The 24,044-nt window shown below is 47.7% G+C and overlaps 3 protein-coding genes across 7 annotated transcripts; 2 read left to right on the top strand and 1 right to left on the bottom strand.

Moving 5' to 3' along the window:
* Positions 1-26: 26 nt before the first annotated feature.
* On the top strand, positions 27-2,781 carry ptgr2 (prostaglandin reductase 2). 2 transcript variants are annotated; one of them, XM_061301669.1, is made up of 8 exons: positions 27-186; positions 267-385; positions 554-745; positions 918-1,114; positions 1,324-1,507; positions 1,581-1,790; positions 1,982-2,021; positions 2,097-2,781. In XM_061301669.1, exons 1-8 carry the CDS (start codon positions 150-152, stop codon positions 2,159-2,161), a joined length of 1,044 nt encoding a protein of 347 aa, XP_061157653.1. In that variant the 5' UTR covers positions 27-149; the 3' UTR covers positions 2,162-2,781. The 2 variants fall into 2 exon arrangements, with proteins under 2 accessions (XP_061157653.1, XP_061157652.1); XM_061301668.1 differs by having other exon boundaries at positions 1,306-1,507.
* On the bottom strand, positions 2,190-8,746 carry tmem62 (transmembrane protein 62). Of its 2 annotated transcripts, none has more exons than XM_061301665.1 (13): positions 8,186-8,746; positions 7,772-7,883; positions 7,557-7,694; positions 6,488-6,533; positions 6,259-6,400; positions 6,029-6,153; positions 5,839-5,961; positions 5,578-5,733; positions 5,187-5,346; positions 4,793-4,997; positions 4,623-4,721; positions 4,409-4,527; positions 2,190-4,264 (listed from the first exon to the last, which is right to left on the bottom strand). In XM_061301665.1, exons 1-13 carry the CDS (start codon positions 8,372-8,374, stop codon positions 3,926-3,928), a joined length of 1,953 nt encoding a protein of 650 aa, XP_061157649.1. In that variant the 5' UTR covers positions 8,375-8,746; the 3' UTR covers positions 2,190-3,925. The 2 variants fall into 2 exon arrangements, with proteins under 2 accessions (XP_061157649.1, XP_061157650.1); XM_061301666.1 differs by having other exon boundaries at positions 4,623-4,718.
* ttbk2a (tau tubulin kinase 2a) lies at positions 7,587-23,700 on the top strand. 3 transcript variants are annotated; one of them, XM_061301659.1, is made up of 16 exons: positions 7,587-7,719; positions 11,774-11,947; positions 13,540-13,687; positions 14,516-14,589; positions 14,713-14,853; positions 15,024-15,128; positions 15,198-15,263; positions 15,391-15,483; positions 15,562-15,687; positions 15,770-15,927; positions 16,014-16,224; positions 16,313-16,515; positions 16,716-17,283; positions 18,007-18,315; positions 19,749-20,446; positions 20,600-23,700. In XM_061301659.1, the coding sequence occupies exons 2-16, from the start codon at positions 11,879-11,881 to the stop codon at positions 21,057-21,059; spliced, it is 3,429 nt and encodes a 1,142-aa protein (XP_061157643.1). In that variant the 5' UTR covers positions 7,587-7,719; positions 11,774-11,878; the 3' UTR covers positions 21,060-23,700. The 3 variants fall into 3 exon arrangements, with proteins under 3 accessions (XP_061157643.1, XP_061157641.1, XP_061157644.1); XM_061301657.1 differs by lacking the exon at positions 7,587-7,719 and adding an exon at positions 9,716-9,974; XM_061301660.1 differs by lacking the exons at positions 7,587-7,719; positions 18,007-18,315 and adding an exon at positions 9,716-9,974.
* The last annotated feature ends 344 nt before the right edge of the window (positions 23,701-24,044 follow it).

Genomic DNA, 24,044 nt, shown 5'->3' with positions numbered 1-24,044 from the left:
AAAAACGCCGATTAATGGAGTCACTGATTTTGCGCCAGCAAAACCGGATATGTGTGTAGAAAACTATCTCGCTTTGAACTTTGTGTAAGTATACAGCTTCAGTGTACGAGTGCACCTTTTTCGCCTTAAACTTAAAGCGTTTGTCAAGGATGCTGTTGAAGAAAGTAGTTCTCAACTCCAGACCAGGTTCGTGAAACCTGGCTTTTGTTTGTGGAGACGTCCCATTGTCTGGTGGAGTGAGTTTTTAAATTTTTATTGTTTTCGAGGGCCAAATGGGGTGCCAGGTCCTGCAAATTTCCGCCTAGAGGAGTCAACTCTTGAACCTGGTTTGGAAGAGGAGGAGGTGCTGGTTCGGACGCTTTACCTTTCCGTTGACCCTTATATGGTACTGAACACATGCGTTTATCAACTGGGAAATGTACGACTGCGTGTTTGCATTGACACCATGCTGGCCATATATAGCAAAAGCAGTCTTGCCTATTTCTAAAAACGTATTTGCGAGTGAGCACTTTCGAATTGTGACGTCACTGTGGGGCTGATTCATACAATACAGAGATGCAAGATGAACGAAGACAGCGGTGCAGAGTACCTGACCCCGTGGAAGGTATCAGAGGTCATGGATGGCGGCGGGGTTGGCGTGGTCCAGTCCAGCCGCCACGACGCTTATCGAGAGGGGGACGTGGTCACCTCCTTCACTTGGCCCTGGCAGACCCACGCTGTGGTGAAAGGAAGCATCCTACAGAAGGTTCAAAGTATAAAAACTGCTATTTATAGTAAAAAAATCAACATCCTTCCGTGATTATTCTATGATTACTGTATTCATTACAGTGTACCGCTTCTATTTGCATGACACAATCGTGTGCAATTTTACTCCCAGTTCTGATGATGATAATGATTATCATTCTTCGTTAATCCAGGTGAACCCGTCGTTGGTGGACGGCCACCTTTCTTACTTCCTGGGTGCGGTGGGCATGACGGGCCTCACGGCGCTACTGGGCATGCGAGAGAAGGGTCATGTGATCAGAGGAGCCAATCAAACGCTGGTGGTGAGCGGCGCCGCCGGTGCCTGCGGCTCCGTGGCCGGACAGATTGGCCGATTGGACGGTTGTTCCAGGTGATTATCAAAAACGTTCTTTGACGACAAAGCTGTTTTTTGTTTATAAACAGCAATGTTTGCAACAAACATGTCATCGATGTTGAAGACTATTTAGTCATCTAACGTGTCAGTCCTCAATGTTGGTAGGAAAAAAAGGTAGTTTTTTTGTTAAAATTGAAAACAATTTAATGTTGATTGCACAAATCAAGATCGACTGGGTTCAACAGGGTGGTTGGGATCTGCGGTTCCGAAGACAAGTGCAAGGCACTGGTAGAGGTTTTGGGCTTTTCGGGGGCCATCGACTACCGGCGGCAGGACGTCGCCGCGGGGTTGCGAGAAAACTGTCCCAACGGCATCGACGTCTACTTTGATAACGTCGGAGGAGACGTCAGTGATTCCGTCATCGCGCAGGTACGACCTAGCCGAGTGATGCTGTCGATAAGTTCTAAATGTAACGTCGGCCGCTCGTCCTGTCGCCTCTCAGATGAACGAGGGTGGCCACGTGATCCTGTGTGGTCAGATCTCGCAGTACAACAAGGACGTGCCGTACCCTCCCTCCCTTAGCCAGGAAACGCAGGAGAACCTGAACAGGAAGAACATCACCAGGGAAAGGTTCATGGTGCTCAATTACATGAGCCAAGCACAAGACGCCCTTGGTGAACTCGGCTGTTTGGTCACCTCCGGACAAGTTAAGGTGATTCGGAAATTATTATTACTATATTTTTCCCTGTAGTACCCTTTGGAGGATATTTTTTTAATATTTGAGAAAAAAGGTTGTATATTGTGGAGGAAAAAATATTTTTATGAAATATTTTCAAGAAAAGTCATATTGAGAAAAAGTTTATTTTGGGGGGAAAAAGGTTTAAAATTAGTTTTTTTTTCCAGGTACTAGAAACGATCGAAAACGGAATTGAAAATATGGGAGGTAAGTTTTCTGGTACTTTTATGATATTTTTGAAAATAAGAATATTAATCATGTCCTCGTTTTCCCCTCTTGCAGTTGCCTTCTGCTCAATGATGAAAGGCGGAAACGTAGGCAAGCAAGTAGTGAAGATCTCCCACTGACTTGAATGACTCTCACAGCGACATCGACTGTATTGAACATTTTTAATTCACAGCACTAGAAATCATAAAAAAAGTGGTTGCTCCCTTTTTCTGACAGAGTACTCTCATTGATATTTGCGAGCGAATACAAGTAGATGCATGTGGTCATGTCACAGACACTCAGCCGTGTGATGACGATGTCATCAGCGGGGGCCGTAAACGCCTCATTTGACACACTCGTGCTTCGAAATGACATTGTGAAATACAGGAAGTGCAAATTTACTCGGTTATATGTCAGGCTGGTCTTTTCATTAGGTACACCCGTCGTATTGAAGCAGATTCTCGGCATCCTTCTATAGACTCACTTCATTGCGGTGGTTATATAATTTGCTCCAGGATACACATTACGGTAAAATAATTAATAAACCCTTTCACCGATTCTCAGAGAAATGATGGGTAGTGAAGGGAGACCACATGATATTAGCTAGCTTAAATCCAATAAAAACGGCATCGAGGTTCATTTCACAGCTATATCACATTCTTTTTTTTTTTTCACTATTTAAAGCCACCACGCGTTGATTTTCCTCAAATGTTATTTTTGTTCAGAGTGATTGTGGAATATAAAATGTCCTGAAACACTACATGGGAATTGATTGTGTCCAACACTCACGTTCCTGAGAATTCCAACAGCTCAGTGTTGATATGACAGCAAACCGTCGGAAGAACCGCATACGCCGAGCGCCATTGAACACAACGGTGGCGTAAGTGGGTCTGTCCGCTGCGGGCTGTACTACTTAAAAAAACATAATGCGACGGGCAAACAAAGATTACTGGGTAGACTATGAGCATTTCTGTCTGGCACGTTTTCAAGAACATTAAAAATAATTTACGCAAAAGTAAAAAGCACGATTTTTGTAAACAGTGATGACAGTGTTGTTTTGGGTGAACACGGTGACAACATCCAACATGCGCATTTCTTTAAAAATATCAGAAAATGTGTAGTAAACCGGAAGTATTTTTTTACTTTCAAGCCTATTTACTTTTTTAATTAACCTACTGTAGAATTTTTGCGTAACACTGAATAATCTGTTTTTACTGAAGGCAATCTTCATTCAAAAGGACATAATCATAACATTATTTATAATCCTAAAAACAATTTAAACCCATCAGTGAACTTAACATGCGCTTTTGTAAAAATGTCAGGAAATCAAGTTTCCAATGTTTTTTTCTCTCTCCAACAGGCGATTTAGTTTTAAATAACGTTTTTTGTAAAACTTGCAACATTTTGGCATCTACATATTGTCGCAATTTTTATGGCTGACACAAAGTGAATGCTGTTGCTGTTATTTGAAGTCCTTTGGCAGTGGCGATAACAAGGCAACACTTTGAACAACAAAGTGCATGAGTAAAGAAATCAGAGCAGCTCAAGGGTGACATTTTCCCCCCCGTCCCCACTCCTGTGTACACCGGGGCGACTCAAGGTTTTATGGTCCAGTTTCCGAGGATCCCCTCAATTTGCCTTAGGCTAATTACATAAGAAGTTGCTTATTTTTGAGGGGGGGGGGTGATCAAGAATAGTGAAGATACATTTGTTTCAATAATTTGGGGGATTCAAATTAAAACACTTAAAAACACTCCCAGGGTTCAGAGACCCGAGTTTGACACCCACCAGTGCACACTACGGCAGAGAAACAAGCTCATTGGTGCTTTACACTTGAAAACATGCACAATGCGGTAAATGGTGAGGAGGTGAACGGCGAACACACCGAGAGCGGACATTTACTGTCAGGAGGCCGGCGATACACTCTTGCCGTTGCCGCCGGCGGCCACCAAGCTCCAGGCGGGCACGGGGCAGGTCCAAGCGCGGTAGACAAGCACCAGGCCCAGTCCCAGCGCCCAGGTGCGCACGGGCGACAGCAGAAAGGCCAAGAGGCCGTACGTCTCCAGCAGGAAGTAGCACGAATGGGCCTGCCAGGCCAGCAGCAACAGCATGAGCAGGTGCACCGCCAGGCACCGCCAGCGGCAGCCTGGGCGCAGCAGCAGCGAGCGGAAGGTGTTGCCACGGCAACGTTGATGGAGGGTCCAGCACAGGTACAGGGTGAGCGGCATGTTGAAGAACAACAGCTGCGGAGAAGAGCAGGAAGTTGTAGTTTAGTTATTTTTATTCATTAATCTGAATTTTCTATTTTGCTCGACATTTCAGTTTTTAGAGATATAAAATGCATGATTTTGTTGTAAAATTGTATCATCATTTGCACATCTGCTCACCTGAATGACACCAACCACGTAAGTAAGGCTGCCCTCCAGGAAGTGTCCGTTGATGAACACCCCGAAGGAAAAGCAGGCACCACTATGGCCGTCGATCAGCTCACCGACGAACCACGGGCCTGAGAGTGGAAAGCTCAGTTTGATTTTTTTTTTTTTTTTTTACTACTCTTATATTGAACCCCATGCGCATTGCGGTGGGACCGGGTCGACTCACCTAAAGCCGTGCACAGGTTGAAGAGCAGCAGGGAGTAGAAGAAGGAGTCCACCTTACTGAGCAGCCGTAGTGACACGCAAGCTCGTGAGGACCACCCTGCTAACAGCGGATGTTCAATCAAACTAATGTAGCGCACTTGATGATACGGCTGGAGGCTGGCGGGGTCTCACCTCGACCGGGCGGGAAGTGGCGCACAAATCTGAAGGACAGTAGCAAGGCCACGTTGACCAGCACGGTGATCACAAAGATCGCCCGGCCCACCACGTAATGATCCGTGAGCAGGATGAAGGACTGCCCAAAACTAAAACTCGGAGTCATGCCATCACTGGTCAGCGAGAACTGCTGCTCCCGTGCACTCTGGCGGCCCATCGAGTCCTGAATAAATTGTTTATTTGTAGCTCATCATTTTTATGTATCTTCCAGCATCGATTATTATTAAAACTTTGTCGCCATTTCCTGTTCTATGGTTGTCATCACACTTTTCCTCTTGTCAGCAGCTATACACTGGTGTGCTAAATCCTCGTAACGTCCCCTATGCTGACGCCACGTGCAATGTGGACTGACCTCCACCTCAACTCGGACGGTGTGCAGCCCGGTGATGTATCGCGACGGGTCCCAGGGCAGCACATAGAGGGGGCCACCGGCAGGATGGCATTCGCCCAACGCCTCGTTATCCACGCTGACACGCACCAGCGTGATGGCGGCCTCAGAGAAGGCGAGGATCCTGTTAAAGCGTTACGGTATACCATAAAAGAGGAAAGGTACTAATAATGTCATTTATGATTTAAAAAGTATATATACTCATATTACATTATGTGATGAAAACAAATGATTGAAATAGTTATTTTTTTAATATGAGAAATAAAATATGTATTTAGAAAAATATTCAAATGCAATGAAATAAAACCCTTTTTTTTTTTTATTACTTATGAAAGGATGAGGCAGAAGAGCCTACCTGATGTGCGTGGATCTCCGTATACGGTCCAAAGGTTCCCGGACGGGGTGCAGGTACTGCGCGTCCTTGGGGTTGGTGATGACAACAGCTGGCCACTTTTCAAACCTCAGGTCGGAGAAACTCAGCAGGTCGTGGTCAAAGGCCAGAACCCTGTACCTGCATGGAAGCAACACTTCTCACTTCAGCCGCATCAGGGCCTTGCGGTCTCCTCACATTTTGATGACCGTTGATGGTCCATCTCAATGGGGAACCGAGACGTACCTGCGGTTGTCCATCCAATCACCCAGCTCCAGTTCCAAGGTGCCGTGTGGATGCCGACTGTGCAGGACAGGCATCAGGCCACCCAGCGTGTGAAGGTGGCCGCACAGGTAGGCCACGGCTGACCTAAAGCAAGCAACAAGCCAAGATGGTGAACTTGTTGAAGAGGAGGCCTTTGGAAATGTGCGCTCACCTCATGAGCTCCCGCACGCCTGGAGACGGCGATACAATGGTGGAGGTGGTGTAGTGGCCGAACCAGACCGACTGGTTGCTTTTGAGACTCTCAGCTCTGAACGCGTCCAGCATGTCCATCTGAGTCTGCACCACAACAACAATTGTTTTTTTTTCACTCATAAGTAAATCAAAATAAAAAAACATTTGATGGAATGATTGACCAACTTCGTGCGGACCGGTGCGACCCACCCGATTGAGGATCCCGAAGAAATTGTACGGCCTCTTGGGTCCGGGCGTCAGAGTGGCATCGGCGCATACGAAGGAGTAGTTTCCGAAGGGCGTGGTGTGCACGTAGTGGAAGGAGCCCACCTTCTGATTGGCCGAGTATTTTCTAAAGAGCACACAGAAGCGCCGCTGATGTTTGTTTAACACGCTCAGCGTATTTCTTCCAGTGGTGTGAAATGATGCTCGTACCAACCGGTAATAGTTGTTGACACTGTCCAGCGACATGATGTTGAAGGCATCTGTAGTACACAAACATTGACTTTAGAATTTTAAAGAAAGAAATTGCATTTATGTTTTATATAGAAGAATATCGACAAATAATAATTGTACATGACAAAAATGCTTAAAAAATGAGAACGTAAGTACACAAAAATTACATGTGAATAAAAATATTTGACATCATGTTTTTTCCCAAAAATATGATATGACATGATTACGCAGCCATGCTATAGAGCTAACGATTTTTTTTTTTCTGTCCATCGGCTTTTTGGTCCTGACACCAAAATCACAGCACTGTTCAAATAAACAACAGAGTCCTTGATGGATAATGTGTAATTTTCCTCTAAGGAATTGAACAAGACTAACATGGCCTCTGAAGCAAAAACGCTTGACCTCGACAAACGAGACAAGCTCAGATTACAACTCTAATTGCGCTATAAAAGGAAAGGATGACCCTTCCTCATTTGTGCGCGGGGATCTGGTTTCACTTCCAAGGAGCGCTTATCCAACACAAGCGGAAGACAAGAGGAGGAGCTCAAGCACTTCCTGTCTTGGGGCTAAAAACACAAGCTCTACCACATTCATGTGTCCTAACCAAGTGTTTGGAAATTTTATAAGGAGGCAAACAGTAGTTTGCCTTATTTATTTATTTATTTTTAATGAACCAATTTTGTGGGGGTGGTGCTGTCTAATGCAAAATGAGTCACTTCTCACCCGCCCCTAGCCTCCACTTCAGGGGCAACAACGAGAGTGGATTTTGTTACCGTGACGACTGTGCGACAGAGCTGGTGGGCGTCCATGTAGTCAGTTTCATTGTCCTAGTACAGAGTTGTTCATAAACAGAGGCTCGGTGGCCCGAAGCCACTATGTGACTGCATTCTTAAGTTGACCTTTGCTTTTTGCCGTGTGTTTTGTTTTTCAGTGATTTCTTGTTTTGCTTGCGTTTGTATCTTACGTTTTGTTGCTTCCATTTTGGAAGCACTTGGAGATTATTTTTAGGAAGTGCAACAAATAATAGCGTTACGGTGAGGGTCATGTGTTACCGTGATTTCCCCGGATGTCAATCCACCGCGTGCGCTTCATCACGCCGGACCTTTTGAGGATGTTGTGGTAGGCCTGCCATTCCACTTCATGCTGGAGGGAGCCCACCTTGCTCTCCGTCTTGGCATCCGTAAGGTCCCCTTGGAGAAACAGAAGATTTCAGTGGTAGGAATCCATCCATTTCAATTGATGCTGGTTTTTTTTTTTTTTAAATTACCTGTCGCGAGCACTAATGATGGCTTGATCACCTCAATGGTGTTGGTGCAAAACTTCTCAAAGTCGGGAATCCGTCTCGGGTCGTGGAAGCGGCTGATGTGGATGTCGGACACCTGGAAGAGCAGATGTGACATTTGTAAAACTGAGTTTGGATATAGAATTAGGAACAAGGCCATGTTACTGATGTTTATTAACTATAGAAAAATAAATACGTACGTACATACATACGTACGTACGTACACGCACACACGCGCACACGCGCGCACACACACACACACACACACACACACACACACACACACACACACACACACACACACACACACACACACACACACACACACATATACATACATACATACATACATACATACATACATACATACATACGTTTAAAAAACGAAAAGAACCCCACCTGTACAAACCAGAATATGTTATCCAGCTGGTCGCCGGGAAACGGCGGGGAACTTCCCCGGTCCTTTCCGTCCTGGCCCCGGACGCTCCGTTTTGGGTGCCAAGCCGTGTCGTAGCTGTCCAGCACCCAGGATGTGAGGCAGGCCACGGCCAGTCCGATGAGAACCAAGGTGCTGAACAGCTTCAGCATCCTCCAGCCGTGGCGAAACTGCGGGGAGAGGACTAGCTGCCGTCGTCGTCGTCCGCCCCGCACGGGACAAAAACCTCTGGCTACCGTCTTGTCACTCCTAACCTAAAGACGCCAATGTGAAAGAAATTAACACATGATGGTGGGCGAAGTGGCTAGGGGGCGGTGGGGGCTCAGAGCGTTCATGTGGGCGCCATCCTCCACGCGATAGAAGCATCGAGGCACCGGTTCCTGTCGCCAGCTGGCCCGGAGTGACTGCCGTCGTATGGGGAAGGAGGAAGTCGTTTAACTCGAGTTAGCTTAACTGTAGTTAACTCGTTTGGTTAGCCGCCTGTCAGCTAACACCAACAGGGCACGGACCCGGCTGGAAGTAATGACGTCATCGTCACGTAGTTAACATGCAAACAGCAGATTGATGACTTTTTCAAAATTATTAAGACCCACTTGTATTATTTTATTGTTATTTTTTCAAACAGAGTAATACAGTACTCTTTGAAATAAATAAATATTCAAAACTAAAATTGATATGACAGTGAAAGGCTTTGATTTTTCAATGTTCAACCATTTTGAAAAACCCATCATGAAAATCAATATTGCGAAAGAATATGTTCTATCACAGCAACGTATTCTTTTTTTGTATAATCGTAGATCCAGTAATCTTTAATTATATTACATGGTACAGGAGGCTGACATATCTCGCCTCTATCTTTCTGCTACGGATCACCAAACGGGACAAACATAGCGAATTGGAAAATTATAGAGCAATGACTATAGCATATAGTCAAATACAAATAAGAATGCACTTACATTGTTTCTTATGGGAGCACAATAAGTTGTTTGTGATGACATTTTGCTTGCACCTCAGCTAAAGAAATTGTTGATAGCCTTAATGTGGTATCTCAGATGCACTGTTGTGCATTTGCATCAAAGGTCACTTCATTCTATTAGTTCACCAGTAGATGTCACTAGATAATACACAATGCCCCTTTAAAAACGAATTCATATTTAAAATCTTTAAATGTAAATATCAGTAAATTTTCTACAGCTTGTAAAATCGAAGACTTGCCAACCACACAGGAAGGCTGAAGCCAGAATCGAACCCACAACCTCCGCAGTGAGAATGATGTGCTAACCAGTGCTCAGCCGTGCCGTGTTAAATTTAAAATCATTTTCTTTTGAGATGAATTCGTGTGGGTTTATCAGCGGGTTTTGGAATTCTTAGACGGTTAGAATGCGTGCGTATGCGTATACTATTCGCTACCATCGGTCGGTGTGATGACGACGCGCGCGAACGCGCTTTTCGCTCCCGTGCGCGTGTTCGGCTGGCTTGTTGCGAGGGCTTGAAGCCTCGGGGGCGCGCACGTAGGAAGTCCCGTCGATTCACGTCACGTCGAGTCACGTCACGGGTCCGCATCGACCGACACAAGAGATGCTGAGGTGACAACCCCGGAGCAAGAGAAACCGATTTCAAAGGCTTTCCGCACTCATTTTCCGTCTCCACGCCACGATGGGATCCAGTTCCGCGTCGTTCCGAGCCTCCTCCGTGGATGTAGCGGCCCTTCACTAACCACACCCGGGCTGCTCGTTTTCGGATCAAGGCGAGGTAAAGACCTTCGCTTTGCATTCCCGCGCCACGCCATTTTCCCCCAGCCTTGCTGTTTGTGTTGCCACGCTTGATAGCGTTCGTCTCCATGCCAGCGTTCGAGTTAGTCTGCTGCTTTGGCAACGTTTTCCCCACGCAACCGTTGCTGTGTCCACGGCCACTGCGGCGTCTGTGCATCCCCCCCACTTCCCTCGACCCCACTCACAAAACACGACACGCCGCTCGCTTTGCATCGTGGCTGTGTTCATGTGAACGCGTAGTACGGCCACGCGTAGTACGGCCACGCGTGATTTGGACGCAGGCGGGTCCACTTGACGCCACGGCCTCGTACTGCGTGGGTCAGCTGAGCTGCATGCATGCACGATGCTGGCTGGATGGTGGGTGTGGGGAGGAGGTCGACTCACGCTGGCTCCACACCAACATGTGCAGCAGAAATTGGATTTATATTTGATTTTACGTGACAATATATTTATTTATTGCTCAAGTCGTTTTTGGCTATACATTTGCATCAAAATTAGTTTTTCCCCGCATGTATTTTAATAGTAAAATTCCATCTACTGCTACTCATTTGCATGAAAATATTTTACTAATTTCCACTGTATATTTAGTTTGAAAATACATACATACTCCGTTAACCATTTCTAGGAAACTATTTTCGTGACACTCTGCTTTACATACTAAAAAGTAAATTTCAGTTATGTTTTATGAAAGCGCTTTGAATGAATTTGAAATGCTAAGAAGTTACACATACACGATCAGGGCACTTCATTCGGTACCCCTAATCGCACAATGTAATAAAATAAAGCTGCGAATGAAATACAAATTTAATATCTGACTGCGTGTTTATGATTGTAGCTGTAGTTTGCGCTGCATCGCACCGAGAGCCACTGTGGCACTGGACGGTGGTCGCCATGGAAACGGTACGAGGATGGTGGGGGTCACGGTCATGTGTGATTCATGGCGGTCTTGGAGGATGGTGTCGCTTTTACAGTCTGCTGCTTTTTGGCCGTTCTGATGGAGAAGTGAATCCATCTGACGCTCACAGAGTTGATGTCTGACGAAATGTTGGTGTCATTTCATCCACAATGCACTCAGTTCTTTGTTCAACTTGTTTACGAGGGAGCACAGTCATGTGTCCAAAGATGACAATCCATCATCGCGATGTCCCCTGCACGTTCTGATGCGAGGTCGAGGCCGAGGTCACGTTTCACGGCCGCCGTGTGCTATTGCCACTCCAAAAACTCGATGGATGGCTTCCTTGATGTTCCATCTCATGACTCTGATTTAGTTTGTGTGAAGGCCTCTTACGTAACGCCACGTGTCGAGCGATGAATGAAATGTTTGTGCGAGTGCTGTGTGGAAGGAAGGATCTCTTACTACATCGTTAAAAGTGACACTAATCCGTCTGTCATCAAATTCTGAGAAAGCAACGCGAAGTCAACAACAACATGGCTCGCTTCGAAGGCAGCTGCTAAGATGCGGGCAGGTCTGGCTCTTAAGCCAATGGCTTACGAGTGATGTCTGTCAGCTGCTGTCAGCTGTTCTTTCTTGAGCGCACATTTGAGCTCAGGGGCCACATTTGAGTTTTAAAAGTGACAGCTGGGCCATATCTTTTGCAGATGTTGAATTTAAGAGGTGCAGAACTGTTTAGTTCAGTCACACTCGTGCTTTTACTTCAGTTTATAATTAACGTAAAGGATTAACTACTTTTTCATTACAGTAAAAATATTATTTATTATGATTTTATCGTTTTGTTTTTTAGTATGGCTGTGTGTTGAGTTGTCATTTTTCATCCACAGGGCCGTTTTACAGGTTCCAGATGCTCGGCCCCGTCTGAGACTCACTTAAGAGCGGCGGGGTGGGGGGTGCCAGGGGCAACGTAACGGTCCGGGTCTTCAGGCGGCATGAGCGGGGGAGCGGAGCAAGCCGACATTCTCAGCGTGCTCTCCCTGGTGAAGGAGCGATGGAAAGTGGTGAGTGATGACGACGTTTTGGTCAGAAGTCACATTTGTGCGAGTCATAAAGTTTTGAGCATATGCCCAGTTAGAGTGACCAAAATCAAGCGAGTGGTGTGGAGTCCCCGCTTATTTTCAAGCAAGTTGGTTTGTCACAACATACTTGATATATTCAAGAACAAACTGATAATTTAATTCATAGTCAAGAATTTTGTCAATTTCAGCCAAGCATGTCAAAGTAACATTGTCGACTTAAGTCTGACTGGAGTCTGGCGACTTGAGTCACAACGGGCATTTCCGGGGTCGCAAGTAGCACTGCGGCAGCGTGAGGTCTAAAAATAGCCTCGCCGTTGCTATTTCTGGCAATCGTTGAGCTATAAAAGCGGCAAGAGGGGGGCGCGTTGGTCCCAGGGAGCAAAAACGAGCGAGAGCGACTCCTTGAGCGCCGGCCGCGTTAGCTCCTCGCTGTGTCTTTGCTTCCTATCCGCTTAGGAGCTCACTTACGTAAGAATGCTGCAGTTAATCCTCGCATGGAGGACAGCGAAGGGCACGCGGCGGCTTAGGGAAATGAAAGCGCCGCTCAGTGCTGAGAGGTGAGAGTGTAAAGGTTGCAGAGGCAGGGTGCCAATCAGATGAAAAAAGGAAAAAAAAGTAACAGCGGCCTACCAGCACCCGCAATACAAGAGAACACCCCAAAACACACAAAATAGCCTCCACGGGGTCCATACACAGGTGTAACGGCAGTCCAGTTCAACGGCGCCCAATGGACCGTGGTCGTGAATCGGTGAAAAACATCACAAAGCAGGCAAACATGTGAGCAGCGTCCTGGGCACCCAGTCGGGTGCACGTGCAGATGGTCACCACGGGGCTAGCATGGCGAAAGTCGTTGGATCCGACGAGCACGAGGGAGCGGACTCCCACAGGGGTTGCGGCTGCAAGGCTAAGGCGAGGGACCCGGTCATCACTGGCCGGATAAGCAGGAAGCCGTCGTAGAGATACGCCGGCCTCGACCGCTGATCCCGGTCCCAGGAAGAAAAAAAAAATATATATATCCGATCCGAAGAGATACCGAGGTGCGGTAGAAGGCACCAGCATCGCTGAATGGACAAAAGACAGAAAGCAAAAGGAGAAAAGAAGGAAATAAAGAGGAAAAGAGAGAACACTGCTGGGAGGCAGCCACGGCGCCATACCAAAAAGAAAAAAAAAAAAAGAAAATCCATCCATTCGTTTTCTGTACCGCTTAGTCCCCACGGGGGTTGCGGGTGTGCTAGAGCCAACCCAGCCGTCATCGGGCAGTAGGCGGGGGACACCCTGAACCGGTTGCCGGCCAATCGCAGGGCACACAGAGACAAACAACCATTCGCACTCGCACTCACACCTTGGGACAATTTGGAGTGTTTTTGGGATGTGGGAGGAAACCGGAGTGCCCGGAGAAAACCCACGCGGGGCCGGGGAGAACATGCAAACTCCACACAGGGAGGGACGGAGGTGGAATCAAACCCGCACCCTCCGTACTGTGAGGCGGACGTGCTACCCAGTGCACCACCGAGCCGCCTAAACAGGGAATTATTGTATTCTTAATTTTTTTTGCCCGCTCTCTCGGCATCCAGGTGAAGAAGATCGGGGGCGGTGGTTTTGGGGAGATCTACGAGGCGCTGGACCTGCTGACCCGGGTCAGCGTGGCGCTCAAGGTGGAGTCAGCTCAGCAGCCCAAGCAGGTCCTCAAGATGGAGGTGGCCGTGCTGAAGAAGCTGCAGGGTGAGTCCTCCAATGCGTCCGGAGTCATTTTTCAACCTATTGATCGTCCTGACCGCTCTGACCTGCTGACGCCAGTCACCCGAGATGATCTCTGGGATTCTTGCCAGAGGGCTTTCAAAAAGAGCCCTGCTTGAAGAGAGACAAAAAATCTTGCCGTCTTGCATTGAGGCAGCCATTTTAAGATCATTTCCAGGAGTCACCAGGCATGTCGAACACACGTAGACTCACAAAATAGTTTGAAAACGCCAAATTTCAAGAGACCAAAAGTCTGTCATTATAGTCTGGAGCGGGCATCTTGGATTTAGAAAAAAACCCAAAAACGTTTTCACAGAAAATAAAATGTGGCCAGCTGGACAATCATGAGTATGCGAGTCACTTAAGCTAGCGTACATGTTTCAGGTGGCACAACAGACACCTTTCCTCTTCTTTGTCTTTTACATCACCCGCCCTTTATGTCCCTCCTCATCCGAGAGGAAAAAAAATCAATAGACCGGGATCGTGTTAGCCATCTAATGGCCGATGCCTCGGGACGTCGTGCTTGCGTTGCCTCCCCCGAGGGAATCCGAACGTAACCGGAGATGAAACCCGTCCAAAACTGCAGACCCGCACAGCTGTTAAGAGAAAACATCGAAGCAAGGCTGCCATTTTGGTTCCGTGGCCATTTTGATTTAAAAACGGCCATTAGGATTTTATTTCAAAAAATCATTTAGCATCCAACAGACATGTTTAACATGAGGAGAGCCAACAAAAAAAATTGGGTCAGTGCCGACGAATCAAACGACCAACCGGTCAATAAGCATGACGTCGCGTGTGTTTTGTTCCTCGCAGGGAAGGATCACGTGTGTCGCTTTGTAGGATGCGGCCGCAACGACCGCTTCAACTACGTGGTGATGGAGCTTCAGGTTGGTTGCCTTTGTCTTGCCTTGTGCTTTGCTAAAATGAAAAGATCGAAAGGTTATTTTGAAAATGCTTCTGCTTCTATGGAATATGAGAGAGACAAGCTAATCATCTACTTGTCCTGGCAGGGTCGTAATCTGGCTGACCTGAGGAGGAGCATGAGCCGGGGGACGTTCAGCATCAGCACCACGCTGCGTCTGGGTCGGCAAATCCTAGAGGCCATCGAGAGCATCCACTCAGTGGGATTCCTGCATCGTGATATCAAACCAGTAAGCTTTTTTTATTCACAAGACGTCTATTAAAGGAAGAAAATGAATAAATACCGAAATAATTAACTATGTTTAGGGAAAAAATGCTAATGGCGGTCGGGATTACAGACCCGAGTGGGCCATGATGTAGAATTTGTTCATATTTTTGCTGATGTATTTTTTTTCTTCAGTCCAACTTCGCCATGGGTCGCTTCCCCAGCACCTGCCGCACATGCTACATGCTGGACTTTGGCTTAGCCCGCCAGTTCACCAACTCGTGCCAAGAGGTCCGACCGGTAAGTGAATAACACGGCATGGAATCATTTTTCATGTGTACCAACGCCTCCTGTGTCTTTGCTCATCAGCCCCGCCCAGTGGCAGGATTCCGGGGAACCGTGCGCTACGCATCCGTCAACGCACACAAAAATAAGGTAATCATGTTATGTTGCAAAATAGTTTTTTTTTTTTTTAGCCATTTAATCTTTTTATTGTAAATCATTTTAAAAACATTTGGTGCTGTGACGTGTTTGACACCTCAACCGCGGTGTACTTGTGCAGGAGATGGGTCGCCATGATGACCTGTGGTCCCTCTTTTACATGCTGGTGGAGTTCCTTGTCGGCCAGTTGCCGTGGAGGAAGATCAAGGACAAAGTAAGGCAAAAGCAATCTCAGGCGTCACCGATCTTGTAAGCGCAAATGTTTGACTAGCGTGCACTTGTATTAACTCAGGAGCACGTGGGCAAATTAAAGGACACGTACGATCACCATCTGATGCTTAAACACTTGCCGGCGGAATTCGGTGTCTTCTTGGAACACATCTCCAGCCTGGACTACTTCACCAAGCCTGACTACCAGGTTTAAATTTTTAGCCCTCAGAGGAAGAAGTTTCGACAACCCCGGTGGAGGCTGACGCATTTTTTGAACATGTGTTTCTCAGCTGTTGATGTCAGTGTTCGACAACAGCATGAAGACGTACAACGTGGTGGAAAACGACCCGTACGACTGGGAGAGGGCGGCCACGGACGGCAGCCTGGTGATCAGCTCCAGCGCCACCACGCCGCAGCATCATACGCGCCTCACGCCCGCTCACATGGGGTGCGTGTCCTATCACTAGATATTACTAGACCAAGAAATTGAGCGTTTCTGGAAATCACTTTCCGTGTTTCCTTTTCCCACTTCAGCATGGCCAACGCCTCGGTGATTCCAGGCGACTTGCTGCGCGAGAACACCGAGGAGGTCCTGCAGGACGAGCAACTCAGCGACGCCGACAACAACATGGCGGCACCTGAACGTGTGGCAGGTTCTCCGGGTCACCCACCGCGAGCGCAGGAAGCTGATGTGTGGGAGGAGCTTGACCGTAACCGTAACCGGATACGCACGGCCTTATGGAAGGTGAATGGCAAACCTCATCATTATTGGTATACAAACCTGATATCGGTTCAGAACCTTAAACCCGATGCTCGTGTGCATTTCCATCCAGGCTGCCGCTGAAGAGGAGCAAGGCAACCCCCAGGGCAACCAAAGCCCATTCGGAGCACTCAGCCTGGGGTCGCCCGTCAAGATGATGTCGGAGGAGCGCGAGGGGCCTCTGGTCAGGAAGCTGCGCAACATCCACAGCTTTGAGCTGGAAAGGAGACTTGGACTCGAGTCCAAACCCAATCCAGAACGCTTCCTCGAGGCCTGGTACGTTCTCAGGGACTCTCTGGAACCAGGCTTTAAAGCCCCAACTCTGGTTTGAAGCCTTATTTTGAATGCCTCAGGCAAATTTCACGCCCTATTGCTGACTTGACACCCTAATTACGAACCCCTACTGCACTGTATTAACCGACTCTTGTCTTTACGTTGTTAAATGTTTGCTTACTGCTTCTTTGGTGTCATTTTAGTCCCACAAAGCAGACGCCCAGTACTGCCCAGCAGCAACAAGAACAACAAGTGGACGAGGAGGGAGCCGAGGGGGCTCCAATCATCCCAGTCAATCAGGCTCTAACGCCTCCTAATGGAGAGCGTCGCGAGCGGATTTGGCACTATGACGAAGAGTTCGTTTCTGGCGGTGGTGTCGGGGGGTCTCCCAAAGCGCCGTCCCCTGCTTCTCCGGAGCACGGCGACGGGGCGGCCAGCAGCGGGGGCTTCGTGGCCCTCAACCTCAGCTCGGGCCGGCAGGACGTAGACTCGCGGGACTGGGTCCTAGTGGAGCGGCCCGAAACCAAGGCCAGTTCAAGCCCATCGGAAGAGGAGGAAGAAGAGCAGGAGGCGGAGGTCCTGCAGGAACCCGGGTGGGACCGGGGCCTGCCAAGCACCGGCTCCGGAAAAGCAAAGCCGGACAGTTTGACTTCGTCCAAGGGAAGCGCCAAAGCTGACAAGTTGGAACTCAGCGTGGGGCCCGCCGAGGCCTTGCCCCCTGTGACCCCCACCAGCCCTGCCGAAGTGCTGACCGAGGGGGTCCTCACCCAGGTAAGACCTCGGCCATAGCGACTGCGCTCTGCATTTAGTTTTTTCATGACACCGTTCAAAGGCTGCTGAGTCGGCGTTCTCGCTGTCAATGCTCATTTCTGGCAACTCTGCTGTGGTGACAAACGATACAATTTAGAATCAGTGTTTCCCAACCTTTTATTAATTAAGACAAGGCACATATCGGAAGGTTTGCTTTTCGCCACATGGCTCGGTCTCCTGTGAATAACAGGTGTTTAAAATGATAAAATAATAATCTTCTGGTTAAGGAAGTGAAATTCAATCCTTTTGTTAATTGTTAAGGCCCTGAGGTTGGGAATCACTTTTTTTATGGGATGACCATGACATGAAATCCACACTTTGAATAATCGGCTTAGAGCACGAAGGACTTTTGGCTTTTTTTTTTTTTTTTTGCAGATCATGCTTGATTTGAACTTTTCTTTGCGAGTGACACAACTCATGCAAGTCTTGCTCGCTTATAAAATGGCAAGAATTAGCAATGGGCATTTAACGACATTTAAAAAAAACCCTCAATTGACGTTGGAATCTCTTTCTTTTGACTAAATTGCTTCAAATTCATCCGTAATTATAATTGTGCCCATTCCTAATCACAATTTCCAAAATTGCCGGGTCAACTCCATCCCTCCATCCGTGTCGGTAGTTTCCAGTCAGTGTGAAAGGGGCTCCAACCTCCTCCCTTGTTTCACCGCCCCTCCTCTTTCTTAGCACCCCACCTCTCTTCCGTCCCTGCCCGAGGAAGCGGCCGCCCGGACCTTCGTCCCCGTCCCTCTGCGCTCCCCCAGCCCTCACACCCTCCTCAGCACCCTGTCGGACCCTCTCCACCAGCGCCACCCGCTGGTCATGAGGCGCAGCCAGTCGGCCGACCAACACCGGGACCGCCCGCCGTCTTCCTCTTTCGTTCCGCTTCCACTCAGACCCTCACCCAGTCGCAGGAAACTGCCCGCCATCCCGGCCGGCGCCGCCAACGCCAACTTCCCCTCTGTCATACGTATAACCAGGGCCCAGCTGCAGCAGGTGAACCCCCCCCCCCCCCCCCCTTCATAGCGGAACCTCAAACGTCCAGTGCAAAAAACAAACTAAAGTAAAAAGTCAGTGACTTTGGAGGTTCCACTTCCATTCAGCTTCCATGCCGAAACATTTTTCCTTTTATCATTTATTTATTTTCTTTCAGCTGCTTGTTCTGGCCCTCCCCATCCCCGTCCCATGGCTTGGTTGGACTATGCCAAAACGCTCGTGCATTGACAGCATGCCTCTAACATGTACTTGCTCCTAGTGATCTGAGCACAAGTTGTGTGTTTGCGTGTGCGCGCCGTGTTTGGAATCATATTGTGAATGCGAGTGTAGCATGCGTGCGTGCGCGTTTGGAATGTCGACTCATGACCACAGGTCGCATGGTCTCTTTTGTTTCAGATGGTCTTTGTGCTCTCCATCTTCCTCTTCCTCTCTCTCTCCCTGTATTTGTTCCTCACCCTCTCTTCACTGAAGCCCCCTGCCAAGTTGCGTGAAACCAAACCTTTGCTGTCCGCCCGTCCCTGGTTTAGCGCTCACGAGCTTGACTGACACCATGCCCCATAGCACGTGTTGTGTGTCTGATAATGGTAGCTATGGTAACTGCATGCTGTCGTTGACCAACTAGTCTCCATCGATCACTACCCGCACAGATACAGAGTAAACCCAGTCTATTCGCGGGGGATGGGGACCGAGCCCTGCCGCGAATAGCCAAAAACTTACAGTCCTTGACGCCCCGCTCAGAAGGTTTACAAATGGCTTTAGATGGCACAGGATGGTGGCAAGCCACTACCTTTTGGGGACGTGTATCGTAAAACTCACTCCCATCTCTACTAGAGCACCGCCACCAAGATGGCGCCAAAGCACTACTTATCTACGAGACGGAGCATAATGTATAGATACAGTAATTCCCTTTCTAAAAGCCTTTATGAATCCAAATTGTCAAAATAGCACAAACTATGACAGTAAAACGCTTAAATATGATTTCAGACTTGTTTTGCAACATCAGCGTGACAAATAAATGGCTTGCATAAGATTTGGTTTCAAAACTTGTTACAGTGTTCAAGCCCAAACCATGTCTAATACAAAGCTGTTGTTAGGTGCCTCGAAGCTCTGTTGGACAAGCTTCATTTCGTGAGGGCGTTGCATTAGCTAATAATAAAAAGTGTTTTGCCGCCATCTGTGACTTTCAGAAATGTTTGTGGAGGCGTCAACTACTCCGCTATTCGCGCCAGGGCTCGGTCACTATCCCACGCGAATAGCAGACTCCAAGCGACTCCAAATTGCTCCTCCTGCATCAGGCTACTTGCTGGAGCGCCACAGCGTCACATGTTGTCGTCTTCCAGCAACAAGCCTTTCTCCAGCAATTAATCACGTGGGGGTTTAACGCCTTATTAACTCGAAATGTCTTGTCCTTTTTGTCTCCTTCCCCCCTCCAGTTGACGGCTCAGCGTCCGTCCGGGCTGTCCTCTGCGTCGGGATCCGACAGCGCCCATACACCGGAGAGATGCAGCGAAGCCAAAGCAGAGCCTATGAGTGAATCTCCGGGGACGCCTACAGACCCGCCTCTGGTCAACGGGGACGCCCCGAGTCCGGTGCCGAGCCGCCGAAGCAACTCCCCCCGCTCGCCTCTTAGCCCCTCCTTCCCCAGGGGACACCACTTACAGACCCCTCCTGGCTCTGAGAAAGACAACCTAGCACCGGAAAATGTGGGCAGCCAAGTTTCCAACTCCGCACCTCGCCACCGGCAGAGTCGTATTCCCGTGCTGGAACCACCGCCCCCGGGTTCGGCCAAAGAAAAGCTCCTGCAGAAGAAAGCCAACAACCCGGTCCCGCTGCCATCACCCTCCGCCTCGCCGTCCCTCTCCGACCGCCGCGCTCCGGCCGCCGTGGCTTCCCTCGCCAGGGACCCGCTGTCGTCTGCCTCGGATCGCTCCCAGGAGGAGGACTCTCTCATGGGCTCGCGCTCGGACCGGCACGGGGATGCCTCCCTGTCTTCGTCCTCCAGCCCCCTATCCCGTCGGAGCAGGATCCCTCGGCCTGTCCACTTGGCCTCGTCCGCCGAGCAGCTGGGCGCCCAGTTCCTGCCCCGCCCGCCTCCTGGCAAGCCGCCGTGCCGCAACACTGTGGAGGGCAGGTACTTGAACGCGTCTTTGTCATTTTCCATGAGAATGAATTAACCTTTCGATTTTTTTTGCGGGTCCGCCCACGTGCTTTGACACAGGGATTTGTCGTTTTCTTGTGCGTCCGCATATTTGTTGCACTTAAGATGACCTTTGTTTTGCTTTAGGATCCGGCGCTACCGCATCCGAGCGGGCAGCACCAGCGACTCCGACCTCCTGAGCTGCCTGGCTCAGCTGATGCACGGCGCCCGCGGCTCCTCGGCAGCCCACCACCGCCCGTTGGCCCCATACGCCGGCTCTCGGGCGACGGGCGTCAGCAGCCTGACCAGCTCGCCGCACCACGTCCGCAGCTCCAGCGCCTCGCCCCGCAGCTCGTCCTCGCTGCAGCGCTCCGTCAGCTCCTCGCCCTCACGCCACGAGCCCCGCGGCAGCTTGGCAGGAGGCTGCCTGGGCCGCAGCCGCTCGCCGCCCAGCTTCTCCGGGTCGCCCCCGCCGCGCCGCCTCTACCACCACCATCACCACCAGGAGACATGCTGCAGCCGGCAGGCCCGCACCGCCGCCTTCCACCTGTCCAGGGGGAAAGGCTGCAGTCGGGAAGGCAAGTGTTCCAGCAAGCTGGCCAGATAGTTGCCCCGAAGGTGGACGAAGAACAGTTTTCGGTATTCCTCCTTTTTCCGAACCTCATCGCGCCCCCCTCTTCCGTTAACGTTTTCTAATATTCATGTTATATTGTTGGATAACAAAATAGTGCAGCTGCAATTTTATTTCCTGTCCCAGTTGGTACTGTAGCACAGTGTTTCCCAACCTTTATTGAGCCAACACACGTTTCACATTAAAAGAAAAAGCACACCGCCAAAAAAAATACTACATAACTAACAGGAGTGATTATAATTTCAATCTCATTTTACTACTATCCTTAAAAAACGATTGGGGATTTTAATAATCGATTTTCATTTTCATATCGATTAAGTGGAACTGGATAATTTCCCTCGGCACATTAGCGGTTGGGAATCACTGCAGCGTAACATACCATGTAAGTCGCTTCCCCATTTTTTTTTCATCTCGTATTCACAATGCAGCCAGTATATCGTCCCTTTTTCAGCACTAACTCGTATTAATGCACTCGGTTTGCATCCTAAGACTGTTTGGGCTTTTCGCTCAAGCCGTGCCGCAGTGTACAGTTGTGTTCATGGAGATTTTTCCTTTCATGCTTGGCATCGCTTAAGCAAGCCCGCCCCTCTCCTGTTTTTGCGCGTGTGCTTCAATTGAAAGACAACGCTACGAAGATACAATCAGTCATGTTGAGTGCGTGGAAACGCGCAAACCTTCCTGTGCCTACTGTAGTCCTGTCGACGCAGCCTCTTCAAGCCAGGATTTATCCACCTTTTTTGTGTGTGTGCCAATATTCCAAGTATTAACAGAATTTGAAAGCTGGCATTTTTGCATGACGCTGTATTCAGACGTGCGTCTCAGCTGACCTTTTAACCCTGCCGGTGTGTCGAGCCGCCAATATTCCGTCTTTAGAGGGAGTACAGGAAACCTTCGTAGCACCACGCAAACGCTGGAACTATTTGCGTCGCTCTTTTGGACAAGCCAAGTATGTGTTTAATGCTCCAATTTTGTTTTTTTTTGCGACAGAGTTTTGTACAAACTGCAAAAGGCTTGACTACAATTTTACAGCTTCAGCGGTGGTCTCAGAAGCCCCTTTGACACCAACGCAGCGTCTTCCGCTTTCAGTAGTAGTAACATTTTCCACACCATACCGACCGTACCATAAGTACTCGAGTGAGGATAAAAATGGAATGACTTGTTTGTGCACGTGAGCAAAAGGTAACCACTGTTTAATTCCAGCTCTAAAGCTTCTTCTCCGCTTGTACGATAAACGGCTTCCTGTCCCTCGGCACACTAATGCATTCCTGCATGCTGAATCCACTTCTAAGACAAAATAAGCTGCATCTTTTTACCTCACTGTGACTAATAAGTTGAAAAGCTTATCACGCAAACTTCATTATGATGAGCAGTTCATTTGGTGGCAACTTGAGCACACCTTGAAATGATGGCAAATTTACATATTAGTCCGGTGATACTATGAGTACTAAAATAAATTAATTTATATTTCCGCTGCACTGTACCAGGTCGGAAAACCGCCATGATAATGAGTAAAATTATCATTATGAAAAATCCAATAACCAATCATGATTAAAAATAACGTATTTGGTCCAATAATGATCACAAAAATAAAGGCTAAGCTCCATGCTAAGCTAATGTTAGCGTATGTGCAAATGTGTGTTTGTTTCAAATTGTACATCCGACAAATCTGATCAACCATTCCGTTTGGAACCCCGACTAACCGAGTTTTACAAATAGAATCTTGTTTTAACGTGTGGGAAAACACCAAAACATAGTAGAACCAAGTAGGTACCGTGCAACGGAAAAGGGGCAATTTTTCTGCACTGACTTTGAATGATTGTGATTTTTTTTTGAGCGCACCCAATAATGTTTTCAACCTCTTGACTTTATTCAAATAGGCTGCGCAAACGGATTTCGTTGCCAAATATTTTGATACATGTGCAACAAACGTGTGTAGAGCTCCTTGTAGGCGATCCAATGTTCGCTGCTTTTTCGCCCAACGGTGTTCTATCGACGAATTGGCGATTGGTCCCGCCGCCTTAATGCCTCTTCTCTGGCCATTTTGAAACGCAAAAAGATCCCTTTTCGCATTGTGAAATGAGCCCAAACATATTTTAAGCAGGCTTCAGGGGAAGTGAGGTTGAAACAACAATAAAACAACTACTTCGAAAAGATAATCACGGGTTTTTTGTTTTTGTTATAACCGTTCAAAAGTGGCGTGCAGTTGTAGCGTTAGCGCATTTTTGTTGTTCTTAGAAAGGGGTTGTTGTACTTTTACGATAAAACTTGACGTTTTATTTATTTACGGTAAGGTTACAACGGTAACTTGCTGATTATGGCCGTCTGTTATTTAAACTGATATTTATTTTTATTTATAATTTTATTAATGATTGATTTTTGTATGTGTTCGTTTTTAATCCATAAAAGGTCTCCATGGGAAAGAATGTATCCAGTTTTTTTTTTTTTGCATTGTATATAGTTGTAATATTTATGTTGATGATATCATTTGTATCATATCAATGCCTTGTACAGTGATTTTTTTTCTTTTTATTCTGTTAGTTCTTTTAAAATTATTTTGTATTTTATTTTTATAAACTGGTTATAAATAAAATACTCATTCCGCATGCATATTCAGACAGTTGCGGTGTTGTGTTGCTGTCTTTCTCGTTCAACAAGTGCATCAAATAAATACTTACTGTTATACAATTTAGTATACATTAAAAAATAAAGTGTTCTAAGTGCAATATTTTCATTTTTTATCAAATCAATCAACCAAGGAGATTGTTCGGAGGTTAAAATTCATAATGTACCTAATATATACAATAAATGATTTATATAACTTAATTTTAGATGCGTCAAGACCATTAAACCCAAAAAGAAATGAGTTGCAAGGAAAGTTAATTTTAGCAAAGTTTGGGACTGGCTGAAGAATATTCAGGTGGTTCGGAAATACTCTCGAACCCCTTCGGTGACTCGCTCAGC

The sequence above is a fragment of the Syngnathus typhle genome, linkage group LG16 (assembly GCF_033458585.1).
Source record: "Syngnathus typhle isolate RoL2023-S1 ecotype Sweden linkage group LG16, RoL_Styp_1.0, whole genome shotgun sequence".
Lineage (NCBI taxonomy): Eukaryota > Metazoa > Chordata > Actinopteri > Syngnathiformes > Syngnathidae > Syngnathus > Syngnathus typhle.
The sequence above is the reverse complement of the archived record's forward strand: the minus strand, read 5'-3'. Positions and strand labels throughout refer to the sequence as shown.

Excerpts from the sequence above, each read along its gene's own strand:
- ptgr2 (XM_061301668.1), top strand. The coding sequence starts at position 150 with ATGCTGTTGAAGAAAGTAGTTCTCAACTCCAGACCAG. Across the intron at positions 746-917 it reads AAGGAAGCATCCTACAGAAG|GTGAACCCGTCGTTGGTGGA; the intron begins GTTCAAAGTATA and ends TCGTTAATCCAG. Across the intron at positions 1,115-1,305 it reads CGATTGGACGGTTGTTCCAG|ATCGACTGGGTTCAACAGGG; the intron begins GTGATTATCAAA and ends GCACAAATCAAG.
- tmem62 (XM_061301665.1), bottom strand. The coding sequence starts at position 8,374 with ATGCTGAAGCTGTTCAGCACCTTGGTTCTCATCGGACTGGCCGTGGCC. Across the intron at positions 7,884-8,185 it reads ACATATTCTGGTTTGTACAG|GTGTCCGACATCCACATCAG; the intron begins GTGGGGTTCTTT and ends CTGCTCTTCCAG. Across the intron at positions 6,534-7,556 it reads TGACATCCGGGGAAATCACG|ATGCCTTCAACATCATGTCG; the intron begins GTAACACATGAC and ends TGTGTACTACAG.
- ttbk2a (XM_061301659.1), top strand. The coding sequence starts at position 11,879 with ATGAGCGGGGGAGCGGAGCAAGCCGACATTCTCAGCGTGCTCTCCCTG. Across the intron at positions 15,688-15,769 it reads TCACCAAGCCTGACTACCAG|CTGTTGATGTCAGTGTTCGA; the intron begins GTTTAAATTTTT and ends TGTGTTTCTCAG. Across the intron at positions 16,225-16,312 it reads TACGCACGGCCTTATGGAAG|GCTGCCGCTGAAGAGGAGCA; the intron begins GTGAATGGCAAA and ends ATTTCCATCCAG.